Here is a 26363-nt window from a genome sequence, read left to right on the forward strand (position 1 = left end):
CAGTTAGGTTCTCACACTCACATAGAAGGACATGTGATAGAATAGACTAGACTAGACTAGACTAATAGAATAGAGTAGCCACTTTATTGTCAACCAGAACATACACTCGGTGCACATTATGAGTGAAATTCCGGTGCAACAAGCTTGCCATCGGACTGATAAATACAAAAACAACAATTTTATCCCCCTAAATAAAAACATTTCCAATGATGCATTACAAAAAACGCTGTCAAGTAGGAACTTTTTAAATAAGGAGGATGTGGGGAGGACAAAAACAAACCAAACACAGAAAAACTGATCACTGTAGAGATGTAGAAAAGAAAAAAGCAAAATCTGCCTAAACTGTGTGCAAGAGAATAAATAAAATACATTAAGACAATTTAAAAATATCTGCTTTAGCAATATGGGGCTGCACAGTGAAGTAGAGGTTAGCACTTTCACCTTGCAGCAAGAAGATCCCTGGTTCAAATTCCGGCCCGGGCCTGGGATCTTTCTGCATGGAGTTTGCATGTTCTCCCTGTGCATGCGTGGGTTTTCTCCGGGTACTCCGGCTTCCTCACACAGTCCAAAAATATGCTGAGGTTAATTGATAACTCTTAATTGCCTGTAGGTGTGAATGTGAGTGTGATTGTTTGTCTGTATATGTAGCCCTGCCACAGACTGGCGACCTGTCCAGGGTGTCCCCTGCCTTCGGCCGAGTCAGCTGGGATAGGCTCCAGCCCCCGCCCCCCGCGACACTAGTGATGATAAAGCGGGAATGGATGGATGGATGCTTTAGCAATATGATATTTTGAAGGGGAATTGCTCCACAATGTAGATTCTAAATGTGAAACTGTTTATGCATAATTCTGTTAAAATAAACTATATAGTTATTGTTGTTGCTGTTATTTATTTAAAGAAAATCCCCCGTATTTTCTTGTTTTGTTAGTGCTGAAGGGGAACGTTACCTAATTGTGCCTGACAGGCTCAGATGAGGACAGCAAACCCCATGAGTCATTGCAGTGGGCGTTGTTATTGTGCGTTACGTCATGGAATTTGTTTAAGAACGTTTCATCGAATTCTCGGGAAGGTCGCCATTTTTGCAGAAGACAAGTCGGAGGCGTTTTTCCAGTTTCTTTGTTCGTATAGTTGTCCTACGACCGATAAATCTTCACATTCGAACCTCATAATTGTTAAAGACAGGTAAGGCAGTGTTTCTTGTCGAAATTAATTGCGGAATAAAGCCGTTAAATACGGTTACTTTGTTGCTGCTCTGTTGGCTGTTCACATGTTAGCTTTTCCGACATTCGACGTCTCGCCAACATGGCAGATGCTAAATGGAGAACTAGCCGTGGCTAGCGGTGAGGATTTAGGTCCTGTGATGATATATAATAGCAGGCAAACTGTTGTACAGCATTCTACACTACAGGTAGTCAATACTTACAGTTGGGTAATACATTGCAGTATGTAAGGCTTTACGGTTAGCTCGCTAACGTTGATGTTATGCGTGGGTGGCTAGTCGCGTTCTTCGCAGCTTGAGGGATTGACGACAACAACTAGGATCAGTTATCAGATTTATTTGTTCACGTCCAAAGTGTTAACCTATTGTAGCAAAAAACCTAACGGATATATCACTTTGTGTTTGCAAATTTTGTGAGCGTTAGATAAATGTAAGTGTTGTAACACGAGAGTTGATATGGACGGTATAATGTCGCTGAAGGCCTTCAGAGTTACTGAGTTGTTGAACGTCGAGCAAACGTTCAAGATGGCCTTGACTTACAACCTTTTTATTAAGGTACACTGTTTCAGGTTTTACACTGCATCCGTAGTCGATAGCATTCTGAAATAATAATAGTATGTAAGTTTGTTATTTGACATGATTTTAGAGTAGTTATTAATTCAACGTTAACGTTTTTTTTCATGGTTATTTTTTCTAGTAATGATTATTTGTTCCTCGTGCCAACATTGCAACTCATGGCATACTCTAAAGTGCGAAAGTCGTGTTTTAGACCGGCATTTTAAATGTATTATAGTTGCAGATGAAAATTTTAATATTGGAAATAATAATACTATAATTCGTCGCATACGGGAAGCTAAAGCGAGAGCCTTGTTTTCATGGCGAAGGGCCTCAGTAATTAATTTCTATCAAAGTTGATGCTGATTAGATTTAGGCTTGTCTCTCCTGTTCAGCAGATGTTATTTAACCGCCCATAAAACTCTGTTTCAGCTGACTGCAGTCACATGTAATGCATTATATTTAGTCTTTTGAGGTGGGGGAGGGGCAAACTCTAAAAAATTAATTGACATCCTGCAGTATACAGAAATGTTGCAACAATTTGGAAACAACAAGAATTGATGCATTTACATTGTTCAGGGGGATTCAGTTTGTCATTTTGATGATTTTTTTTCATGTCTTTCAGATGCGCCACTCAAAGCGAATGCGCTCCCCAGGTGTCTGGCTTGATGAATACAGCTGGGAAGAGAGAATGGAGTGTCATAAGCGAAGGAGACAAGAATCACACAGCAGCGAAAGAGAAAATAAATCAAGAAGAACTCACCATCACAACAAGACATATGAGGGGTATATATCAGTATTTGTATGAAAATTATCTACTCAAATCCTAAGGCTGTTTACACATTTGAATAATTTGAACAATAAATGAACAACTATATTACGTAAAGGAGACATATTCTCAGCTCCGCTGAACACGTATTTAATTGTATTTTAATATTTGGTTATATGGTGTATTTTGGTTTGTGTACCTAGTATTGCATCATTACATGCAACGAACAGTTAATGGAAAACCTTCAAAACATTTCTTGAGGATATTGAAATATATCTTTACATGATGATATACTGATCATGAACAGATATACATGGCACAATATGACAGTAATACTATGTTGCCCATCTTAGATAAATAATATGCAATGTATTCCAGAAGCAGGTGTTTTGATAGTATTGAACAAAAAAGTTGCACGTGTAAACACAATTCTGTGAAAAGCCCATCAATATATTGTTTTGGTCTGTATGAGATGATTGGATGGCCCACCTGCTTGTTTGTGTAGCTGACTACCTGCAAACACTCTGCTTGTGCAGTTTTCCACAAGGCTAGGCCTTGTTAGAGCTATGAGCTCATAGCACAAAAATGGTAAAGTGCATCTACAGTTCCACCTAAATCTAGCTATAAAATATCTTTCACTGCTACACATACCAGATGACTGCATCCATTTGCACTTGTGCGTCTTCCAGTACTCTTTGTGGTATCCAGTTTCTGTGGAGTGTTTTTAGGTTTGTGTGATATGTTTGCTGCCTGTCTGCGTTGTAGCTTAGTCGAGCAAGTTGCTTACATGGATCTTATCTTATGCTAGAGTATATTGGCCTTGAAAAAGACATTCTGCAAATAGGGTGAGATAGCGATTTTCTTTTTGCACGTGAGCTAATGTTAATGCCACCAGAACACACTCTTGTGGGTTAGTCATTCAGCAGTACTCGGTGTGTGTTTTTGTGTTTGAGAGGAGTGGCTTCGGTGGGAGACCTGAAGGGAGGGCATAGTTTGTTTTTCTCTGTTGTATGTGTTCAAAATCTGCCTGTTGCTGTTTTAGCTCTCATACAAACTCCAGTTATAAACCTGTGAGCTGCAGCATAGATATTTAGGTTGTAATGTCGACTTTAAAAATGAAGAGACTATATCCTGTCAATTATTACCGGATCCATTCACTTCTGCTGTGTTAGAGAAAGACTATTGTGGATTAACTGGGCAGATTACCAGCAAACACCTGCTTCTTGTGGCCGATAGTGATGCAGTAACCCACAGTGTTAACAGTGTAAAGGCAATATGTGAGAGAAAGGCACTACTTTGTGATGAACTTGAAGTTGGACAGTTAAGGAGTCATTTTCTTAATAACTCATCGGGTCCATATCACACACCTCACAGATATTTATCTTACTATTGTTTGTCTTTTACTGAATGCCATTGTCAAATTGCAGTTCATCTAGTAAAGTTTTGTACAGTGTTTTGTCAATACACCTTTTTGTGGGCATGCTTTACAACCTATGAGGTAACATTAGATGTTTCCAGATCTACTCTAATTTTAATTCTGTAGGGAGGCAGATTTCTTCCTGGAAGACAACTGACACCACCAGGGTGCTAAGGCCCTAAGGGTTTCTTGGTCTTTTTTAGATTCTTAACGACTATCATGACCTACTGGGTGGAAGTTTGTTGGAAGTGACTGGAAACATTCTGAGGAACGGCAAGCTTATTGAAAAAAAAAAAAAAAAGTGGGACATTTAGGAGAAAGCCACATATACAAAAACATTAATATGTCCGGAATGCACTTGTAAAAAAAAAAATAAAAAATTCTGCCTGTTTTTTAATCTTTGCATTTTATTTTGGCACAAATTGTACTATGTAGGTGTGAACTGCTAGAGTGCCAAGATCTGTAGGTGTGGAATCACAGATTGTATTACACACCATCCAAAAGTGCTGAAAAGTTTTTAACAACTTCTAGTGCCTCACACTTGCGCTGCCAATGTGGCTCTCTGTCAAAGTGAATGCTTTTTAAGGAGGGAATGCTTTAGGTTGCCAAGGAGACGGTTGCATAAATATGAAAGTTACCCAAATATGGGCAACTAGATGTTGGCTTTTACAGACTCATAAAATAACTATTTGCACAATAATAATCTTATTTAATTGCTTTTTGAACTGCAACCTCTGAATGACCATGATGTGGGTGTTTGGTGACCCTAAATCAGTGTGTTGCTAATTACAAATCTTACATAAAAGGCTCAGGGGTAGAGTGTCAGGCAATAGGCGGTCCATTAGCACCATCACAGTCACTCTTCACTTTCGAGCTTGATCACAGACAAGGAACTGTGCTGGTCTTTATGTGACCTTCCTTTCTAGTGCTGCTTGTTGTTGACCTGTGTGTTTCATCTTTTAACTGTAGGCATTATCTGGAGACACGCAGCCTGAACCAGAGGCTGGACTCTCAGCAAAGACTCACTCTGGACCACAGTTTGGACATGGCCTGTGACGACAGCAGTCACGAAAGCACCTGCAAGGACAGAGACCGTGACTGGCACCACTACAGCAAGTCATCTGGGCGTAGTGGACGCAGCAGGCGAAGCAGCCGTAGCCGCAAGCAAAGAGACAGAAGGCGTAGACGTAGCCACTCTCGCCACAAGTCGCCCTCGGTACGGGAACCTCCTTCTCCCTTTCCCCCCCCCTCTTCTGTCTATACCACCAAAACGAATGGGTCATTATCACTGGTGTTTAGCTAATGCTTAACACCCATCTCTTTGTCTTTCTGTATCTCTGTGTGTGTTCTACTCCTCACTGTTAAGCATAATTTCCTGTAATGACTAGGGACTTTGGGGCTCAGGAAGTAAGGGATTGTGAGTGTTTATAGTTTTGCAAGACAAAAGTGGACCCAGTATTTTTGTTGAGATTTTAGTGGGCGGTTATGGGAAGTGATACTAAAGCATTAACCTGTATAGCAAGAGCTAAAATCAAGTTCAGTTTTTTTTTCCTGTACTACTTTGAGAAAGTCTCTCATCTGAAAATCTTGTTGCCATGTTTTTCTTCTGTAACACACACTATGTGGTGGCTGCCGGCCAATTTCTCTGACGGGGCTGAATTTGAATTTGCTGCTCCGTCCATTCGCCTGCTGGTGTTACTGAACGGGCTGAATCTATCCACCCCTACACCTCCCCCCCTTGGCCTGGTTGAATGAATGACGATGTCGCATTGTGGTGGCCTGGTGCTGGCTGACTGATGGGTTATTGATGTGATGGCGGATTGCGGCGGGTCCGGTGCAGAGGAGGAGCCATCACCGCAGGAGCAGGAAAAGATCCAGGAGTGTTGAGGATGATGACGAGGGTCACCTCATCTATCACAGTGGAGACATGCTGAGAGCGAGATGTATAGAATATATACCTTTTTTTTCTACTGTTGTTCACATTTGTCTCTCACTCTCTTGTCTGGTTTTTATTTCCAAACATTTATGTAGAGACTGAAGTATTTGGGCCAGTAGATTTAAATTTTTTTGGTTAGAAATTGCTCGTCAGTGTAACATAACATAGCATTGAGTTGTATGTCAGTGTTCAGAAGTCTGTTATTGTAGTGTAGCTTAACAGCATTTTAACATCAGGCAGTGAACTCAGCAAAAGGACAGTGTTTTATTATGTCAGTACTGTTTGTCTAACTTCAACTCTCTATTTTCTGTAGATGAGATTGTGTGTACTCTAGGAGAGGGTGCCTTTGGGAAGGTCGTTGAATGCATTGATCACTCAAAGTAAGTTCCAATGAGAAAATACTGTTATGAGTTTAAAGTTCAAAGAATGTTTTTCTGCTAATTGTGACTTCTCCTTCATATTTTATTGATGTCTTACAATGAAATCTTAAATATTTCATGTATTTCAGTGATGGGGCTCGTGTGGCTCTGAAGATCATTAAAAACATAGACCGCTACCGTGAGGCAGCTATGTCTGAGGTAGAGGTGCTTGAACAGTTAAAGACCCTCGACTCTGATAAGAAATAGTAAGTAACTGCATATCACACCTGCTGTTCTGCAGGACAGTGAGAACATACAAAATGGTTTATTTTGCATACAGATTGTTTAACTTTTTTTCCTTTTATCTCCTTTTAGTGCTTGTGTACACATGCTAGACTGGTTTGACTACCACGGTCATATTTGTATTGCTTTTGAGCTGCTTGGCCTCAGCACATACGATTTCCTCAAGGAAAACAACTTTCAGCCTTTCCCCATTGAACACATCAGACACATGGCGTACCAGATCGTTCGAGCTGTGCGATGTGAGTAATAGTCGTACTTTGTTTGTGTACATAAGTTCCAGCGCGTTTTAAAAAACTCCGCTCAGTAATAAATGCATGCCATCTTGTCTTTCAGTTCTGCATAAAAACAAACTGACTCACACGGATTTGAAGCCTGAGAATATTCTCTTCATAGATTCAGACTATGATATGGAATACAACCGTGAAATGGTAAGTGTCCAAAATATTTATCGACGTCACACAGGCCAAAGTGCTGGCAAAAGTTGTTTGCTTCAGCAGCTATGAGCTTCAAGATTGTGTTTGTCTGCAGAGACGAGATGAACGAACTTTGAAAAACCCAGATATAAAAATTGTTGACTTTGGCAACGCCACATATGATCATGAGCACCATACCTCTGTGGTGTCGACTCGTCACTACCGAGCTCCTGAAGTCATTTTAGGTAAGTGGCTGTTTCAGAGAGCTGCGCTAAAGCTTTAGATCCATCTTTGAGTGGTGACTTGTTAGTTATTTATTTAACATTGTCTGTTTCAGATTTAGGCTGGGACCATTCCTGTGATGTCTGGAGTGTAGGCTGTATTCTGATTGAGTACTACCTTGGATCTACACTCTTTCAGGTAGGTGGCAGTAGAGAACATAATACAAATATTCTTGCCATGTGCCATAGCGCATATTAAATTTGATTTTTTTTTTTTTTTTTGATTTTCTCATTCAGACACATGACAGCAAAGAGCATCTTGCTATGATGGAGCGAGTCCTTGGCCCCATACCTACAAACCTCCTGGAGAAAACCAAGTAATGGTCCATTGATCTGACAACATTTTTGTTGTGAAAAACATTTTTATTATTTTTAAGTTTGCATATTTATATGGTTGATTAAATATAGATTCATAACTGCACGAATTCATCTGAACAATTGTGTGTTGTACAGGAAACGACGATATGTTCATCGATGCAAACTGGACTGGGATGTGCACAGCTCCTCAGGGAGATATGTCAGGAAACACTGCAAGCCACTCAAGGTAAGAGAAATATTACTGGAGACAGTAAAAGACAGAGATGCTGTACTCCAATAGTCATGTGAAAATACTCTGCCTTTAATGTGATTAAAATACCCCACAAATCCAATAGTGCCAAAACCGGGGTTTGCATGTTGTATCATCAGTGAGTACTGTGGCCGTTGTGGAGGAACTTTCCAAGGAATGAAACGTATTTTCACTGTGGTCCAAAGCATATGAAAATTTAGCAAAATATTTAGACCTTTCAGACAAATTCCAAATTTCTGCAGGACTGGAAGCTCCATGTTGTGTTTAAGCATGTTGAACAGAAGCTTGCAGACTAACTTGTTCATTGGTAGCACTGGTGCAACCAACTTTCTCATTTGGTTGCACCTCCCACCTTGTCAGAGGAAAAATACATCACTGGAACAACATTTTCTTATCAATGGACAGTACAATTTACCAGTGTTCCCTAAACGCTCCACAAAGTAGGCTGCAGCAGCTGCTGCTTGGTAACTACAGTGCATGGTCATAACATCCTCATATAATGCGACCACTTGAAATTTGAACTTGTACACTCTAAAAAAGGTCGCAAATGTGAACATTTTGTTCGCAGTCTGGAGCCCTGCTGTGGTGGAAATACTTAGTTCCTCCAAAGGTTCTTGCACCTTGGCCAAAGTTCTTGTTGTGAAAATGGGTCTATTCTGGATGGAACTTCATTGGAACTGGTTCCTCTGGTGTAAATGTAGGCATAGAACTGGAGTTCCTCAGAAGGCCCTCAGTGCTGAGGAGAACAGCAGGTTACGTTTTGTTCAGAGTTAAAATGGTTTATAAAGACAGATTTCTTTATTTATTGCATGCAGCCCCTGAGCTAAACCATCTAACTGCTGATGAAACGCACAGCATGCAGCTTAATCAGAGTGTGGAGTAGATGGACTATATCACAGTGAAGCTGTTGCTTCCAGTAGCCTATGTCTCAGAAGAGATAACACATTTAATTCCTGGTGTTTCATTATGAACTGCTACTTTAAATCAGGTTGAATTATCACATGAAAGTCCTTTGAAATCAAATCAGACCTTCAAAAATGCTTCAACTACATGGCTCTTCTGTGCTTATTGGAGTAGGTCATAAATGAAATTTAAAACTGCAGTTACAGTAGAACCTGAAGGTAACAGCATATTTTAAAGAGACTGATTTTCTGTTGTCTTTTCTTTTCCCATCAGCATTACATGGCATCCAAGGGTGACGACCACCAGCAGCTCTTTGACCTGATAGGGAGGATGATGGAGTACGACCCAGCTAAGCGCCTCAGTCTGGAACAGGCCCTCAGACATCCCTTCTTCTCCTGCTATTATAAGAGGAGCAGCAGTAAAAGCAGCAGCAGTAGCAAAAAGGACTGAACTCCTGAACCTGTAAACCTCTGACCTGCACCCTCGGTCAGGGCCAGGCTGTCACCATGACATTTATCACAGTACTTAGTGCCAGCCACTACTTCCTGACTCTCCAAGGAGAGGTGAACCTTAACTGACTGTATCAGTCCACTGCCCTGCTTTGCCGTGTCTTTTTTAATGTTTTTTTCTGTTGGTTTTTTGGGTTCGTGTTCTCTGTGCATTGTGAAGTAGGTAATGGGTTATGGAACAGGTTGAGAAATCCTTGCATCAGTCTCACTATTAATTTATTCAGCATTACAAATATTTAAAAAAATGCTTTTGGGGGCAGAAAATCCTTGTGTATATACAATTTGTTCAGGTATTTTGTTTTTTTCACAGACTCGTATTGTAACTTTTGCAGTATCATCTATTTTCAATAAATGTGACAACAGAACTGTTTTGTGTTCTTTGAAGTGTTTATTTGTGCCGTAGCTGCTCTCGTCCACGCGATGGCAGTAAAGATTCTTTAGATTAGCTGTTGGAAGTATCTGATTCGCACTGAAGGCTTGTCAAGAGTCTTCACCTCAGTCAAATTTTAGTTTTTCAATGTAATGTTGGGGAAAAATCAGAAATTTGAGTGTCTTGAACATTCTCATGTTAGGAGATTTTAATTTGAACTGTAAATGTCTTCAGTGGAGGTATAAGAAGCAGAAGGTGTGTTGAGCATTACTTTTACGATTTTACATACTGGAAACGTGAGGTCAGATTGATATTGTGTTGACAAAAAGTTGTTAGGATGTTTGAATTTCCATCCACAATATTCTTAAACATATACAATGAGTATTTATGGTAGCCTACATGACAAGCCTCCAAACTAAAGATTCAGAATTTAAATAAAAAATATCCTGCACATTTGAAAATTAATCCCATTTACATTGAAGCATCATGAAGCCTATGCGTTTTCCTCGCCGGTACATTTCAGCAGACTGAATTTGAAGTAACAAATAAGTTGAATGACATGGGGTACCTGAGTGATCACAAACCGGCCAATCCAAATCAGCGACATTCTCAGCTGTCAATCTGCAGCCTCCCACGTGGTCAGCAGGGCGGGCACATTTCAACCAGTTCAACGTGCAACCTTTAGGAAGACAAACAACTAGGTCCATTGGTAGTTGCACTTGCGCATCCATGTGGGACACTCCCCAACAGGAAACAACGACCTGCGAGTCAGGAGGCGCCTCTTTTCTGGTTGGCATCCAGATTACTCCCATCTGTGCTGAGCGTAAACCCGGTGCGCACTGCTGCTGCCTCTAACTCCAAGACTAATTTAAATCAGCGCTTTGAACCCCGAGCCCGCTGTGCTGTAGTCGGGTGTTGTGAATGTGTTAGGTGCCCTGCTTTTGTCAGTCCACGGAGCCTGATTGACTGCAGAGCTACATCTGCGCAAGAAGTTGTTTTTGGTAGTTTACTGTTCACTTGAGGGGAGTTTAAAGGATCGCAGCATGGATACAGCCAGCGACTCTATCGGAGAAAGTAAGCCGGTGTGTCAGTGTGCCCCCAAGTCTGCGGTCCAGCGGTGGCTGCCAGGTTTCCCCATCGCGCTGTGCCTGCTGATGTCCCTGAGCTCCATCACCGTGTGTCTTCTGATGAGCTTTAAGACCTACCAGCTGGAGAACAGACTGCAGATGGAGATGGACAAAGCCTCCATCTTCCAACCCCCGCAAAGGGCTTTTCTAAACGAGGATGGGACCCTAATTTCAGAGCTGAGCGCCCCAATCCGGAAACTCGTGGACGAGGTACATATAATTTATTCTGGATCAAACTAACACTGAATGATAGTCATAAATTCCTGTTTTGTGCTTGTGAATCTCTGACAGAGTCTCCACTCGCCTGTGCGTAAACTGTGCGTAATAACAGGGAACATGTGCAGTGAGGTTTGGAAATGCACAGACTTGGCACTTTTTGGCAGTTTCACCCTAATTATTCCCCCTCAAATCAGTTCCTCTTAATGCACGACCTTAGGGATCAAACATGCATACAGCTGCTCAATTAGTTTGCGGCTACAGCTCTTTATGGGGTGACATAACCGCTGATGATAGACACCAACCTATAATTGTATCACATGGAGAAGAAATTAAGGAAAGTTTTCTCATTTTAGAGCTCTGTGTAATGGGGAGAGAGATTATGCTCTCATAAATGTTATTGGTAGTCACTGAGATCATTTAAATAACATCACATTCTATGATTTCTCCCCCCTTTTTTCTGCTTAATGATTTCAGTTTGTTCCCAATTTTGAAAGCAAACTGAAGCTTTATAACCTCCACTGGTTTGCATTGCGATAATAGAACAGCTTTCTATCTCACACTGGGATTTGCTCTTTGTGTGTTTTCCAGAAAATGGTGGTTCTGATGCCCAAACTGCGGACAGCTAGAGATGTTGGCCAAGAGTGTTCCTGTCCTCCAGGTACTTGTCTCTGTTCTTTGTAGCATTACTACCACCTCCCAAAGCACAGAAACCAAACAAACAAAACACTAAAAGCCAGGACTCGATTTCAGGTAAAAGTTAATGTCTAAGCCTGCTCGTGAAACCCGATTGTCTGTGCCGCTGGTGCTTTTGGCATCCTGCTCTGCCTGAACTTTAAACGTATGTGTGTGCTTGTTTTCTGTGTGGAGGATTACGTCCCGTGAAGCCTGCGCAGGCCCCACACTGTGACAGCAGATCGGTGGGGTCGGGACGTCCAGCCCGAGCCCTGAGCGTCGGTGGGAGATGCTCACTTTAATAGATGGAGCAGCCGTGTGCCAAGATTGGCCACGTTTGGCTTGCAGTGTTCATTACAGGGCTTGTGATAGTTCCTGGGGTGGAGAACAGTGTGCGATCCTCATCATGTTACCGACACACAGCTCCCCATTATGCCTGTGAACTAAAGAAAAAGGAGATTTGTTTCATGTTAAGTTGCTACTTAGCGATATGTACGTGCTGAGAACATCAGTTCACCTGCTGATCAGCCGCGTGTTTAATAGTTCACATATTTTATGGCACCTTTGGAAGGGAGAAGTTGTGCTTTTTTGACGGAAATCCTTGGCCTTGCAGCAACAGGATGCGTGTGTTCAATTGAAACTGTTGTTAAATACATTCCATTTTTCCAAAAATTTGAAGCTCTAATGGAGTCTTGTTGCTTGGACACAATTTCTTTCCCTAATTTTCTGCAACAAGCAATAAATGCAGAGGTTTTAGGATGCTTAGCTGCAGATTTGTCTTCTTTCCTCGTCTGGCTCTTCCCTTCTTCTTCTGTTTTGTCTCTGGGTGTGAATTGCCCTCCAACAACAGGAACAGGTTAAAGCATTTACAAGTGGAATTTCTGGCCCACTTTCAACACATTCTGTTTTCCAGTCTGAGTCTTCTGTGCCAAGGTAGCTCTCTGGTTTTGTCTAATGGGTCAGCGAAGATGGTGCTTGTTGTGCGCCTGTGATTTAGTAGAGCCAGCGATACAGTTAATTCATGTTGTGGTTTCTTTTGGCTGTTCCACTTTTGTCAGACGTTGACTCAGGAGACTGTATAGAGGTCTATTATAAAAAAGAAAAAAAGTTGCCTGGTTAGGATTATCCTGCACAGCCCTTATTGTGAATTTTAATGTAATTACTCCATTAGATGACATTATTGTATCAGATGTTACGTCCAATTTTCTTGTCAATTTCACTGAACTGCTGTGTAATCAAGAGGTTTTGGCACTGCGATGCAACTATTCAAGAGTCTATTTAAAGGTTTTTTTTTTTTTGTAGTTTCTGGTCTCTAGATGTGGTGTTTTGATTTTGGTGAAACAAAAGGCTATTTTGTTTATTGCGGCTTTGATGCAACTGAATGCCTGCGGACATGTCTCGGCAATTAGATTGCTCAATACAGACTTGTTAACATTCCTCCATAAAATGTGTTTATTTCTAAAGAGGGACTTTTCAGCCAATAAATTTTCTCTTTTTGTGCCATAGAGGTTGGGCCTGTGTTTATGTATGTGACTTATGCAAAACGTTTTAATGTGCATTTATCGTCACTCTGATACGCCTGCATGTGTGCATCTCATCTGCGCCCCTGCGAGACGGTTTACAGTCGGTATCGTGGTCCAGCGTGACTCTGTGTGCGTCTGTCCCTGAGCCTTTGAGTGGCCGACGGAGGCACCTCTCTCAACACGACACTGTAAGAAGAGACCCTCCTCCCCCTTTAGCGCCGACTCTCACCACCTGAAACTTGAATCTCTTACCAACAGGATCACAGGCCAAGGTATGTCTGCCCGTATGTGTGTGGGACACAGCATGAGTGGCATTTCTGTCATTAAAACTATGCCCTCTGCATCAGGGTGCTCACCTTTCTGCATGCACAACGACAGAGGCCCAACAGGGGGCAGCACCACTGCAGCAGCACTGAGGATGCGGAATTTTTTCGATGACACTTCTGACTGAACATTCCCCTTGTGAAAATCTGAGCATTTTGAAGGCCTCATGGTTCATTCACCGCTGGAGTAGCAGGGACACTTATCTATAAATAGTGTGTGACCCGAGAAACATTTACCTCTTCTGTCCTCTCAGCTGGAAGCAACATTGTGACACTTTTATGCTCACGGATACGACACGGTCTTAAGTAAACTGTCACTGAGTCCAAGTTGTGCTTACAAGCTTCAGGTGTTTGCAATTAACACCCGCCTGTTCCCCTCAGCAGACGCACACATACAAACGCATGCAGGCGTTCGTTGCTCAAACACAGCACCTCGATGGTGCCTCGACTAATCAGAATCATGTGGAGGCTCGGTGTGTCCCGTGGAGGCAGGGCGGATTGTCATCTCTGCAATTTGCATTTAAAAGCTGTTTAACGGGTCTGATACCAACTGAGGGGCACAAAGTCTGGCCGCACTTTGGCACGGGACTAAAAGTAAATGCCAGCCAGAGACACCCATTAATATTCTTTAGTCAGCAGTCACTGATAGCTGTGCTGCGGGGGTGTGAAAAACACGCAGCTCATCACCAGTTCACTGCGATAACACGCTGGGGGATCGTGATGTTTTAGGAAACTGAAGGTTGACATGTTCTTCTGTGGGGATGACCTTTTGAACATTTAAGCAAATTTAAAAAAAAATAGTGATAAATCTAAAAAAAAAAAAAAAAGGCATCATACATCTCAGAAACATGTTTTTTGTTGATTCCAATGCACCTATATGATTGTTTGAAAAAGATTTTTCACTGATTGGGTCCTTATTTCATTGAAAAAAATGCTATTTATCCACCAGTTACAGCACTTTTATCATAAAGATTTGCTGCTTTTCTTCATCGTTTGTGACTGCAGACTGAAGGTCCCTGAAGTTGAGCGCTCGGAACACGGTCACATTTTCAACCCTTTGTCAATATGCAGTTGTTCATTTGCTGATCAGTGGATTTGGAAGCATGTGTTTGAGTTAAAAACTCTGTTGCGTGGCCTTAAATGCACATGTGCATTCAGGTCTGAGCTCCTTCGGTCTGTGTAGCGCTTCTGAGTCTTTGGTGTTGGTGTACATGAGGCCAAGAGGTCAGACCGCTGGCTGTGCAGCGAGATCAATTTCCATCAGATAAGAGCTCATTAACACACCGAACGGGAACACAGGCCCCCCATATTTGCGTGTTTGTGTGTATTCATATAATTGAGAGAGCATGCTCACAGCGGGGCTCCTCGACGCATTTAACACGTACACATACCGACAAAACTACTTTTAAAAAAATACAGCTTTTTGTATTTATTGCGTCTCCAAAGGCCTGTGGTGGTTAATCATACTCCCACGCTGTCTGCAGCAGTTTAATGTCTAATATGCTGAGAAATACGGTATTGCGTTTAGTGTGAAACCCCTCAGCAGTCCGGTTGTGCTAACCTTCCCGTCTGGGGAGCGGCTTCTCGCCTCGGAGGCTGAGGGGAGGCCGCTCGCTCTGCCTGGCATCCTGCTCTCCCACCTGGAGGAGGAGACGGGGGAGAGCCCAGCCTTTGGGAGACGGAGACCCACAATGGGGCCTACATCTCCCCCAGGGCTGCGTTTTGTTTTTAAAGCCGTAGTAAATCAGACAGGAAGCTCGCAGCTACCTATACAGTCTATCGCCACAGGAAGAATACACATATAAGATCCATTAATGACCATTTTAAATCCATAAACGCAGGAAATTTGTTTTCATAAGTGGTCTTGTTATAGATTTGTTCCACTGTAGCTATGGGCTGTGGCAGCATTAAAATGCCCAACCATGGCACATAACTAGCTGTGTGTGTGTGACTTTCTGGCGCTTTTACTGTGCGTTTCTATTGGTGTGTGTGGTTCATGTGCACGTGTTTGTTTTGATGTCTGCAGGCATGTTTTAGTGTGCGACTGGGAGCGCATTGCTTTAAATTCACGGTGTATGCAGGCAGTTATGAAGACAGTATCCTGTGGCAGAAAATCCAGGTGGCTTATTACTTTATGCTGCAGGGGGAATGAGATTTCAAAATCGGGAGTAAAATATATCATTTCTAACATACAAAAAATACCTTCTCTCCTGCTGCTGTGTAGTCTGACTGTCTGTGCACCCACATGAATGCATAGAGATCTCCCAGAGTCGGTCTGCGGGATGTTTTCTGCTGTGTAAATCTTTTTCTGCTCCAGACAGAGATGTATTTCAGGATAGCAAGAATCATCCAGTTGATCCACATCTTTATAGGCAGAACTGAATTTCCACAACTGTTCAACTTGACATGCTGTACATCTTCTTGAGGTAAATTTGTACGTTTGTTTGACCGAGAATTCTGTATTGTCAGGTAGAGAGGTAATCTGTTGCTTTCCTCTTTTCTCCTCCTGCTCTCTTTCCTGCTTTGTATTTAGCTCTATATCACACACTACAGACATCATTGTCATATGGACAGCAGATCACATGCACGTCTGTGTGATCCTCGTGTCCTCAGGTTGCTTTATCCTTCAGCTTTTGTGTCTGCGATTCTCCTCTGGTCGCTGCAAAGCAAGAGGGGCATAAAACTGAATGACTCCTCTTGATATCTTCTTCTTATTTGGAAGATGATCTTGGAAGTCTCAAGTGTGCTGAGTTTATTTGTAGGAGGAAACGGGAATGCTGCCTCTTGGGTAGCTGGAGATGTTAGTTTGGAGACGGCTGCATCGTTAAAGTCACAGACGTGAGTGAAGGAACTCATAGATTTGGGTGAAAGAGGTGTTTCTAAATGAATAACTTCATTCTCCAGGACTGGGAAGCACTCAGCTATTTGCAAATCCATCTCTAAGTTTGTGTGTGGATGTCCTCCATATGCTGTCAGTAAGCCAGTTTCGAACCAGGAATTTACTAAATTGGATTGCAGCAATAAAAGTTAGAGTGGAAATAGAGCGATTTAACACATTCAAGTGTGTTAACAGGTCTTAGGGAGTACTATTGCATATGTGTAAGACCCCATTATAAAGATTTTTGTGGCTCCAGAGGGAGCTGTGGGAAATCTATGTGGTGGATAGCAACCTTTAATAATCAGGAGAATTAGTTAAAAAACTGAAATATTGGTGTTAAAATTTAAAATGACACAAAAATCACGGGAAAACTTTTCAGAAGTGCATTTGTTAATTATTTTTCGACATTTGTTTGATTATAAGAGACGTTTTTAACAGTGTTGACAGGCTGCTATTTGAGACCAATCAGATCGAGCTGTGGGCGGGACATTGCTTGAAATCTCAGAGAGCTGACCACAGAAGGAGAGGTGGCTGTATCAGAGCCAAAGAAGAACACCTTGAAATAATTTATTCTTATTAGGGTCTGTCTAGCTGTAACATAACAAAAGAGCAGAATAAATCCATAACACAATATATAGACCTGATCTGTCAATCCTTCATAAGCATGATGTGGCTTTGTTACATCTGGATCAGAGTTTAGAATGAACACCAAGTACTCAGCTACCAGCGTTATTTGAATATTTAGTCTAAACATATTTTATGATATTGTGTTTTTCAAAAATTCCTTTTAATATGATCTCAGTTTACAGTAGATGCTAGTATATAACATTCGATGAATTAGGTGTCTTTATAGACTACAGTCCATTACCTCCTACCTAACTTAGTCTTCAACTTCAGATGGGGTTAAGGTTAGACTGGCCAGATTTCAGCAAACTTATGTTCGCTCAGTCATTTGGTTTGATTGGCCACAATGTAAAAAAAAAAAAAAAAAAAAAAAAAAAAAAAAGACTGTGAAAATCTGGCAGCAAGGGTGTCAGGAAAATATGAAAAAACTGGAATACTCTAACGTTAAAAAAAAGTAAAGAGTCGTAAATGTCTTTAAAATCTGGATTTTTTAAACAGATTTAAAAACAGTAGAACATTGTCATTTGTGATGTAGACATTGTATACAGCTTTGGCCTGTGCTTGACAGTCAATATGTAAATTATTCTCTATTTTCTGCCATTCTACAAGACATTATCTGAAATTTAACAAAATGGTGAACATTTGTGAAGTCATTTCGAAAGATTTACTACTCTTCAACCCTTAACATACATAAATTTTCTTTGAAATAACAGCAAATATCTGCAAAATAAGGATATTCTTAATGGATTAAATACAGTAAAGAAGTGAAATTTTGAAGTCGAATGAATGAATGAACAGTTTATATTTGGGATAATACAGATTTCTGATGTGGACATTTTTGATAATTTTGGCCTGGTTTTATAGTTTAATCATTTTTTTCCTCTAACAAAACAGGGAAAATCTGTGTCCAAGAAATTATCATTAAAAACTGCTGAAACCTGTTTTATTTGTTTGTTTGTTTGTTTGTTTTTACAGTGGAGTTACGCCAGGGCATCACTGGGTGTTAATATGGAGAAACATCTAGATGTTGTGTGATGTTTGGTTTAGTGACGCATAAATCTCCACTAACACACTTGGAGTATGAGAAGGCTGAGGTTGAACTTGAGCACAGCTGCAGCCCACGCCAGGTGTGGACTTGCACATTTGTATGTATGTGTGTGTAGCCCCTCTTGACCACTGGTACACACACACACACACACACACTTCCCACCACCCAGAAACCACATCCAGACCCCTCCTCTCGCTGTCTCTCATCAGCCTTCTTATTAAAGTTAGCTTTGTGAAACCACAATGTTTAACAGCGAGGCCGACATTCTTCCTCTTGAAAAATAAACAGCTGGACACAGGCTGGCCAGTCGGCAGCCCCCGAAGGCCCACGAGGACCTGAGGAGCACACAGAGGAGCAAAGGGCTGGGTGCCAGGTTCTGAAGCCAGAGATGTGCATAAAACACTCTGAGGGACTTTCTCCACATTCAGACTCATCCAGTGATAGTAACTCTGCCTCACAGTAAACACCGCTGGATGCAATTATCTGCTGACATAATATCATATTGGCTATCAAAGTTAACTGAGGTCATTAAAAGGAGGAAATGATGAGCTGTGGTTAAAGGAAGAAACACAGATTGTGACTTATTTAAAGGATTTTGCATCCATATGTTTGTATTTAAGCATCCCATCGAAGGCCGTCACTTCTTGACGAGCAGTGGAGAGAGTCATTTCCAAAAAGAGCCAGCGCTTGAGCAACAGCCATGTAAGGGCATGTTTATATTTATATCATTGTCTTTTTTCAGGCAAGTCAGAGAACAGAGGAAGTACTGTGGCTAAAAATTCTCATGCGCTTCATAGATAAAGTAGTGCAAGGACATGAAAACAGGAATTATTCTTGTACACAACCCCAATGTTTATTTCTTGTTACCACAGGTGGACAGAAAAAAAAATACATTTTTGAGAAACAGTGCACACTTTAGAAACATTAAGGAGCAATTGTACCCTAATTAGATGTTATTTTAACATCTTCACAGCAATGTTGGATTTAATGAAGTGCTCCTGCATAGCTATTTACCATCATTTAGTAGAGAATAACTTTGGGGCGGGCTTGTTCTCCAATGAGATCTCAATCATTGGAAGTGCACATGGCATCAAAGCACAGCTTGATTTAGGAGAACATCTGATTTGCTGCTTTTCATACAGTCATGCTTTGTCTGATGCTCATGATTTCACAACAGCAATTGTTTTCAGCAGGCCAGTGTGCATCAAAAGCATCGTAGTGTGTCAAACCGCAGTGACATAACTCATTTCTTCAGTCCTAGAATGATTTAAGAGCATCACAACAGAATTATCCATGATCTTTCTGGAGCTGGTAACTTAGCAGATGGTCTTTGGAAGGTTCGTGCATGACTTTTCAACAAATTATTAACTTTTGTAGTGTAAAAAAACAACAGAACATTTTGGAAATGTCTGAAATTAAGAAAGTAAAGTCAAGCTGTTGCAACTCCAAATTTAACTCTCTGAATCTGAAGTAGTTTCTGGGTGTTTTGTGTCACATTTTTCTTTAGTATTGACTTGTTTTCTTCACTGTAGTATAAGGTCCTGCACCTCCATGAAAACAACACATAGGCCTAGACAGAATTTTAAAAAAATGTCTTTTGTGCAGTGTGACACAGTTATACTGTCATAAAACTTTAAAAAAGAAAACATCTGCTCAGTGTAAAGACAGCCTGCAGTTCAGCTAAAAAGTCCCTGAATTCTTCTCAACTGACTATTCATCGCAACTGACTGAGTCATGGCTTTGTAGTTGCGCTAAAGAGGACAGGATTATTTGTTTTTTTTAGAATCTAAGAGCATGTGATTTGGTTTTGATATTTTATTGAATGAGACTTGTCAAATGAAGAAATTTTAATAAAATATCACAATTTAAGCTCATATTTGGTTTATTTTCTCAAACTGCAAGTCACACGAGATCTGGACCGTCAGAAAGTTGAAAATCTGATCATTCTTTCTGTTTCTACAGTTTCTGGCAACGATAAATGGTGTCCTAATGGACATTGTTCAACAATAACATGTTTTTGGGTTAAAGGAGTATGAAAACATTATTGATAAATACTCCTATCTGGAATTTGTTTTGAATGTTTTTTTTAATGCTTTTAAAAATTTTCCACCTCATTTTTTTCCTGAAAAACAGCTTCACTATCTCCATGAAATCTCCAAAAAGAAACTAAGATAAAGCCTGAATATCTCAAATAATGAGTCACTAGCAAAACATTTTCAGAACTTTTTTTTTTTTAGAGATGCCTGATTTTGACAACGAGCTATTGCAGTCTTGCAAGCAGGAGCAGCAGGAGCTGACTGAGCAATGCTGAGCAGACACAGGGCCAAATGTGGAAACTATTACAATGTTTTCTTTAATTATCACAAGTGGCAGGTGACAAGGTGAACAGCCTTTTAATGGGGGAGCAGAATAACTCTTTAACACCATCATGTGGCCTCTTGCTGGCTGACAGCACCGTGAGGTCAAACAATAACTCTGTATGCTGCAGTATGTGTTTAATCATTTCCCTGAATCCACAGGACAGGAAGGGTCTGATCGTGCACGCTTTTTCAAATCCCGCTTGGGTGCCGTCACTTCAAGATTCCACCAAACCCGTGTAAACAGGCTTTAATTGGAATCCCATCATCTGTTAAGGTGTCCAGCACAGATAAAGAGCCACAGATATACGTTTCCAGTATCAGTCTTTTTGGCATTTACAGCCCCGTTAATCCATCAGGAATGTGGCGAGGATGAATCCAGCTGCAGGACGCGACTCACGCGAGCACACCTGGATTTACTGGATGGATAGCATCTGAACCCGGACAAACAGGGAGGATGAGTTGGAGCAGAGGTTGCTGTTTATCACTCCATCCCTGCCAAACACAGAGCAGAGTTACCAGTCAGGGTATCTCTCTCTTTGGGAGCCATGGAGGGGGGGTTTGCTTGAAGTGTGAAGCGGAGCATAGGTGATCCAGATGGTCTCACTGTGCTGAACGTGCCCCTGCTTAGTGTAAAAGCTCCCGGACAGGCTCGTCACTCTCCCAGCACCTCTTTAATGAGAGCAGGGCTCATAAAACTGGGCCCAAAACCTTTGAACAAGCCCTCAGCATCACTGGTGCATGTTATTCTGTCATAGCAGGGAGGGAAGGCCATGTTAGAATGGAGTGCAGGACAGCCCTCAACAACTTAACACCACGGCTTCAGGAGGAGTCTATTTACATGTGTCAGGCCTGCTTTCTCTCCCAGTTTGACCTTTCCAATTGTGTCTATTTGTCCCTTATTTTCCTTTTCTTTTTTTTTGCATCGTGTCTAAACATCTTGCTTGTGGTGCAGTGCTTGTCTGTATTTATGATTTTGTGACTGTATACGCAGCCCAGGATCTGGATGGCCTGAGGCTGCTGTGCGTCCTCAGTGGGTCAGTCTGTATACTGATTGTATATATTATCTACAAGTTCAGCCAGGAGTGAGGTGGGGGATGGAGATGGTTATCGCACACACTGTAAACAGACAATGAGGAAATGCAGAGGGGTTTTCACAGGGTAAGTAGGTAGCCCTTTAGGTGTGTCCATCCACTGACAGCTTCCTGGTTTTGTAGTCGCCAGCGACAGCAGCAAGAGCTGATGAATGACAGCTGCAGTCTGTTCAGACGGAAAGCTCACGAGTGGGTGACAGATCTCATGAGTTACAGCTCTGGTGTGGAATGAATTTGAAAGAATAACTTGATAATTCTTTGATTTCTTTTTTTAATAAATGGAACTATAAATTCTCAAGGGTCCTGGTGAATTTTGAGGGCGGAAACGCACACATCTCAAAGATTCAAACCTCACATGGCAAAAGTTAACAAACCAAGACATGCAGTTGTTCTGCTCTCATGTTTACAACCATATGTAACACATCTACGGCTTAGCATCGAACCACAGCCGTGGCAGTTAAACTATCGACTCGCTGCGCCGTTGATGGGGTCAATTCGCTAGCTGAGGTTTCTCTTCGCTGATTTGAGGATTTTGTACGCATTCGTTTGCCAACAGTGTGGATTTCTGAAACCTATTGTAATAATGGTAGACCAAAATTACCCTGTCGAACTGGAATTGATGGCTGACTAAGCTTCGATAGACTTGCAAAGTGTGTGCCAGTGTAGATTCACATGTGCGACTTAATGTGTGCCACCGATTTGGCATTTGCCAGCAGGGTGATAATTTGTGTTGAATGAGTGTTAATGAGTGCACAGTGGTGGACACACACATTCTGACTTGCCACCATGAAATCAAAACACTTGGATTCTGTCGAGAGCGCTGTCGCTGCTGCCTCTGCTCACTGTCTAACTGCCCGGACCAGATGGAGACACACATGGAGGGGAAGAAACTGAGGTACTTTCTATACCGAAATATAGCGCACATGTTGAAAGTTTTTTATCAGCGTTCCATCTGTTTTATACATATCAAGCGAACACGTGTGTGTGTGGGCCTGCGTGTTGGCCCGCCTCTCGCATGTGTGTTGTATCTCTCATGTATGAGTGTGTGTGTGTTCCCACATCTCTGCATACCATCCTGCAGCCCATCTCCACTGCCAGCCTCTGCAGGGACCTCTTATCCACATATTTGCTGCTTTATTCAAGAATCATAATAAAATGAGTGCGTTTTGGGAGCCAGGAGAGTATATCACAGATGTCCAGTCAGCTCGGGTTACACGTGGAATATCTAGGTTAAACATGTGGACAATCTATCAGGTCTACCATCTCTTTCCTCTCATTTTCTCCCTGCCTGCATTCAAATGTGATTTCCCCTGCTTTCATTTCCTACCTGTCTTTGCACATCTGGTCTTCCAGGACAGTCGGGTGTAGACGGATCGGATGCTGAATGTGTCGAAGCATCAGTAATTGCGATCTGTTGCGTTTGTGTCTGCTACAAGCTAATTGACACAATGTCACATTCCAGGAGCCACAGCACTGACTGACGCACATCAATACGAAGAAGGCTTCAACTCATTCAGACATTCAACCAGATGCCAGTGTTTTTTCATGCCGCTGTCACTCTTGTACTTGTTGTAAATGCTTCCTAAATCCAGGATCAGGGATGCTGTTTTGGAACCGAGCAGTCCCCCTTTTTTTGGTTTTGTTTATTTACTTGGAGTGTTTTCTCACGTCCATGTGGTTCTGATTGTGTGATTTGGAACGAGGACAAAGACAGGGACAGTGGAGCGAGTAGAGAGATTGAGACAGCTGCTGGAGGGGAGCATCAGAGAGACTCATGTGTGTGATATGATTCTGATGAATAGTATTTCAGATATATGTGAGCTATACAGATGGGATCTTCCATTACAATTCGCTTCACTGTCTTTCTGTCACTTTAAATTGCGCTGTGTCTTGTCTCAATAAGCAAACGTACGATTACTGCAACGCTATCTTGGCATGCGCCGCTGCCAGCTCCAGCCCCATATGATTCCTTTTACATTCTAAACATAGGCTTTGGCTTTTTAAGCCACGGATCAGACCAAAGAAGTATGTATACACAGCTATAACTGCACAAATTGGCCCTTAAATAAGGAACTTGTTTAGAACACACAAAGAGCCAACAAGGAGACCTGACCCAAGTCAAGCTGCTCATCATAAAACATGTTGTTGGGAGTCACAGCCAAACCACCGATGCAAAGTGCTTCTCTAACGTGGTTTTAATTGGGGAAAATTGGCTCGAGGTGCAAAGTTATCATCGCAGAAAGAACGAAAGCTGGCACAGGCAGGAGAAAGCTACATCTGATCAAATTGGCAGCAACGATTAAGATTCTGTACGGCATGAGGCGTCAAGATGGGAGGTAGGATTCTGTGTGTTAGCTGTTCTCTTGATTTGTGTGTTGTGCAAAAGAGGGTGTAGATTTTTTTTGTATGCTTTGAATGATTTAATGCAAGAAACGCTGTGATATAAGCAAAACCTTCTGCAGGGATACTCGTATTGCTCTCGAGTGACAAATCCTGCACTGTTTTCGGCGTCTTAATCCCATTTAGTGCTACTTTGTTGCTGCTTTGTTGTAGTTGTGAGCACTGATCTGTCACTGGTGAATGAGAGCCTGTAAACTTATCCTAATCCATTTTAGTCTGCTGGTGGAAACTCCCGCATTTAATCACAGCCAAACACTGTGTTGTTGTTTTTTTCTTCACCATTTGCTTTCTCTTAAGTTGGCACAGAAAACACATAGCCCAGCATGACCCTGATATGCTGGTGTTTATCTGAAGTTGGACTTATAGTATTTAGCATTTTTTTGTGTGCCAACATCCTCTCCTGAAAAACTACTGTAACGTGCAGAAAATCCCTTTTAATGCCTTTCATTTCTTATAGTTTTTCAAACTTTGGCCACATGTCTTTTTTGGCTTTCGTACCTGACACATTTAGGAACAAAAATCCCATTGAGCCTTGTTGACAAGCAGATGTCTGTGGTGCAGGATTGATTTACTTATGGCAAATGTTTTGATCAGGTCAGACAGACGTGTCAGTTAGTCTGTCTGGTACACCAATTAATTTGTCCGGCAGATCAGCTGATTTTATTTGGCTTAATCCTGCCTGAACTTTTAAACTCTCCCTTTTCACATTCACTCTATCTGTGTCTGTTTCCTCCTCTTTCGGAAAGACAGACCGTAGTAAATGGAGCGTGAGCGCCCAGATGCTTATCTTTCCTGTCCAGGATTTGCACTCTGTCTGAATGCCTGTGTGTGTCTGTGTCTGACAGTTCACGTGTATTTCTGTGTGCATGTCTTTGTGGACTTTTCGGGGGTTACTACGGGGTATTAAGTGGCTTCTCTGACTGTTGGAGGTATAAAGTGGGCAGAAGGGATGACTGCAGGAGATCAGTGGGGCTGGAGGGTGTGGAGCTCCATCTGCACCCGAAGCAAACGGGTCAGATAAGATCTGAATGGAGGGAGCACAGCTGGAAGCCTTCCTGACTTGACCCCTTTCTCTGTCACATTCCTTCAAACTCTCTGCTGACTGCTTTCTCTCTGTGTTTCCCTGTTTTACCTCCAAACATCTCCTTCCTGCTTCAGCTCATCTTCTCACATCTGTACTCCTTCCCAGAAACCAGGAGTGAGACTACTACTCCATCCATTATCTTTATTTTTCAAACAATATCTTCCAGCTATATCCAAATGTTTGGAGTTTCCTTCAGTCGTTTTTCTCCCTCTGTGTGGTGTCTCCCCTCCCATTCTTCACTTTACTGTTTCTTCTCCATCTTCCCCCTCCTCCTCGTCTCAGCAGGACCCCAGTAAAGTGGGGTCAGCCTTTAGCATGTAATGCTGTATCTTTCCTCTGTTTCTCGCTTGCTCTTTGACTACATTCATTAATACAGGCCTCTCTAAACTGACCGATCGCCTTTCATGTTTTCCCCCGGGCCATGTCCTAGACATGACAGTAGACCCAACATGTCAAAGTAAGGCCTCTCCGCTGGGGCATGTAAGGTTTTTCTTTTAATTTACATTTGTGCGTCTGCTTGTTTAATAGGATCAAGACAGAGCAAAAGCAGTGCAAAGCAGCTGTGCTTGTTATCTTTTGTGACCTAATTTAATGTCACTGAGTGAGGGCGTCACTGATGCTGCCATTCATCAGGAGCGAGACAATTGAATTTCTTTGTTCTGCTGCACAATAAAGTTAATATATTCCACATTAAAATGAAAGTGTGTGAGGAAGATGAGTTGGAGGAAAGCGGGAAAAGCGGGAGAAAGATCAAACCCTGTCTGTTTATGTTGTCTTGGAATGATTGTCGAATATATTTAGCTCAGTGTGAATAGTGACACAAAGACAGCTGTTGTTGCCAGCTCACTTCTATTTTGGCCACACATTGGTCCCTCCTGTCATTTTAACCAGACCCATATCTGTAAATAGTCTGAGCCGCTGACAGACTGTTGAGACAGATCACCCACTACACAACTGAGATCTTATCTTCTGATATTAATACAACCCAGACTTTGGGGATCTAATAACCCAGATTAACCGAAACCAGTCTCAGGCTCAGTTTTGGATATTTGTTGAAAGGCCCACCATCATCACTGGTGTTGTCTTTCCTGCTTCTTGTGTCCAGCAAAAATCCTCAGCCTATAATCTCACAACCTCTTGACCCTCTGGTAACGGTGGAGGGCCATAATTTCTCCTTCAGTAAGCTTCACACCCTAAACAAGCCCTATTTAGAGTGTCCAACAGGATGTCCATCCTCCCCTCCACCCTCTCGTCCACCTCCACCACCCACTAAACCCACCAGCCCTGCCCAGCCACTCACCCTTCTCCTGTTCCCTCTGGCAGCTGGACAGCTATCAGCTAAACGCCGACACTTTGCTCACACCAGAAGCAGATGGGAAAGTGAAGGGTGGCTGGGATGAATGTGTGCCCAA

The 26363-nt window shown here is 42.0% G+C and overlaps 2 protein-coding genes across 3 annotated transcripts in view; both read left to right on the plus strand.

The window, feature by feature from the left end:
* Positions 1-1028: 1028 nt before the first annotated feature.
* clk4a (CDC-like kinase 4a) lies at positions 1029-9597 on the plus strand. Of its 2 annotated transcripts, XM_051954237.1 has the most exons (13): positions 1029-1182; positions 2400-2560; positions 4930-5176; positions 5801-5903; positions 6210-6276; positions 6405-6521; positions 6631-6797; positions 6892-6986; positions 7087-7216; positions 7309-7391; positions 7490-7569; positions 7706-7796; positions 8997-9597. In XM_051954237.1, exons 2-13 carry the CDS (start codon positions 2400-2402, stop codon positions 9171-9173), a joined length of 1518 nt encoding a protein of 505 aa, XP_051810197.1. In that variant the 5' UTR covers positions 1029-1182; the 3' UTR covers positions 9174-9597. The 2 variants fall into 2 exon arrangements, with proteins under 2 accessions (XP_051810197.1, XP_051810198.1); XM_051954238.1 differs by lacking the exons at positions 1029-1182; positions 2400-2560; positions 5801-5903 and having other exon boundaries at positions 5031-5176.
* Positions 9598-10267: 670 nt separating this feature from the next.
* col23a1a (collagen type XXIII alpha 1 chain a) overlaps positions 10268-26363 on the plus strand; it is a 134627-nt gene continuing 118531 nt past the window's right edge. The window contains exons 1-2 of the mRNA XM_051954253.1: positions 10268-10939; positions 11537-11606. Of these exons, the coding sequence (XP_051810213.1) occupies positions 10646-10939; positions 11537-11606 (364 nt within the window). The 5' untranslated portion in view covers positions 10268-10645. The remainder of the gene's footprint in view (positions 10940-11536; positions 11607-26363) is intronic.

This window comes from Acanthochromis polyacanthus, chromosome 10 (genome assembly GCF_021347895.1).
Source record: "Acanthochromis polyacanthus isolate Apoly-LR-REF ecotype Palm Island chromosome 10, KAUST_Apoly_ChrSc, whole genome shotgun sequence".
Taxonomy (NCBI): Eukaryota; Metazoa; Chordata; class Actinopteri; family Pomacentridae; genus Acanthochromis; species Acanthochromis polyacanthus.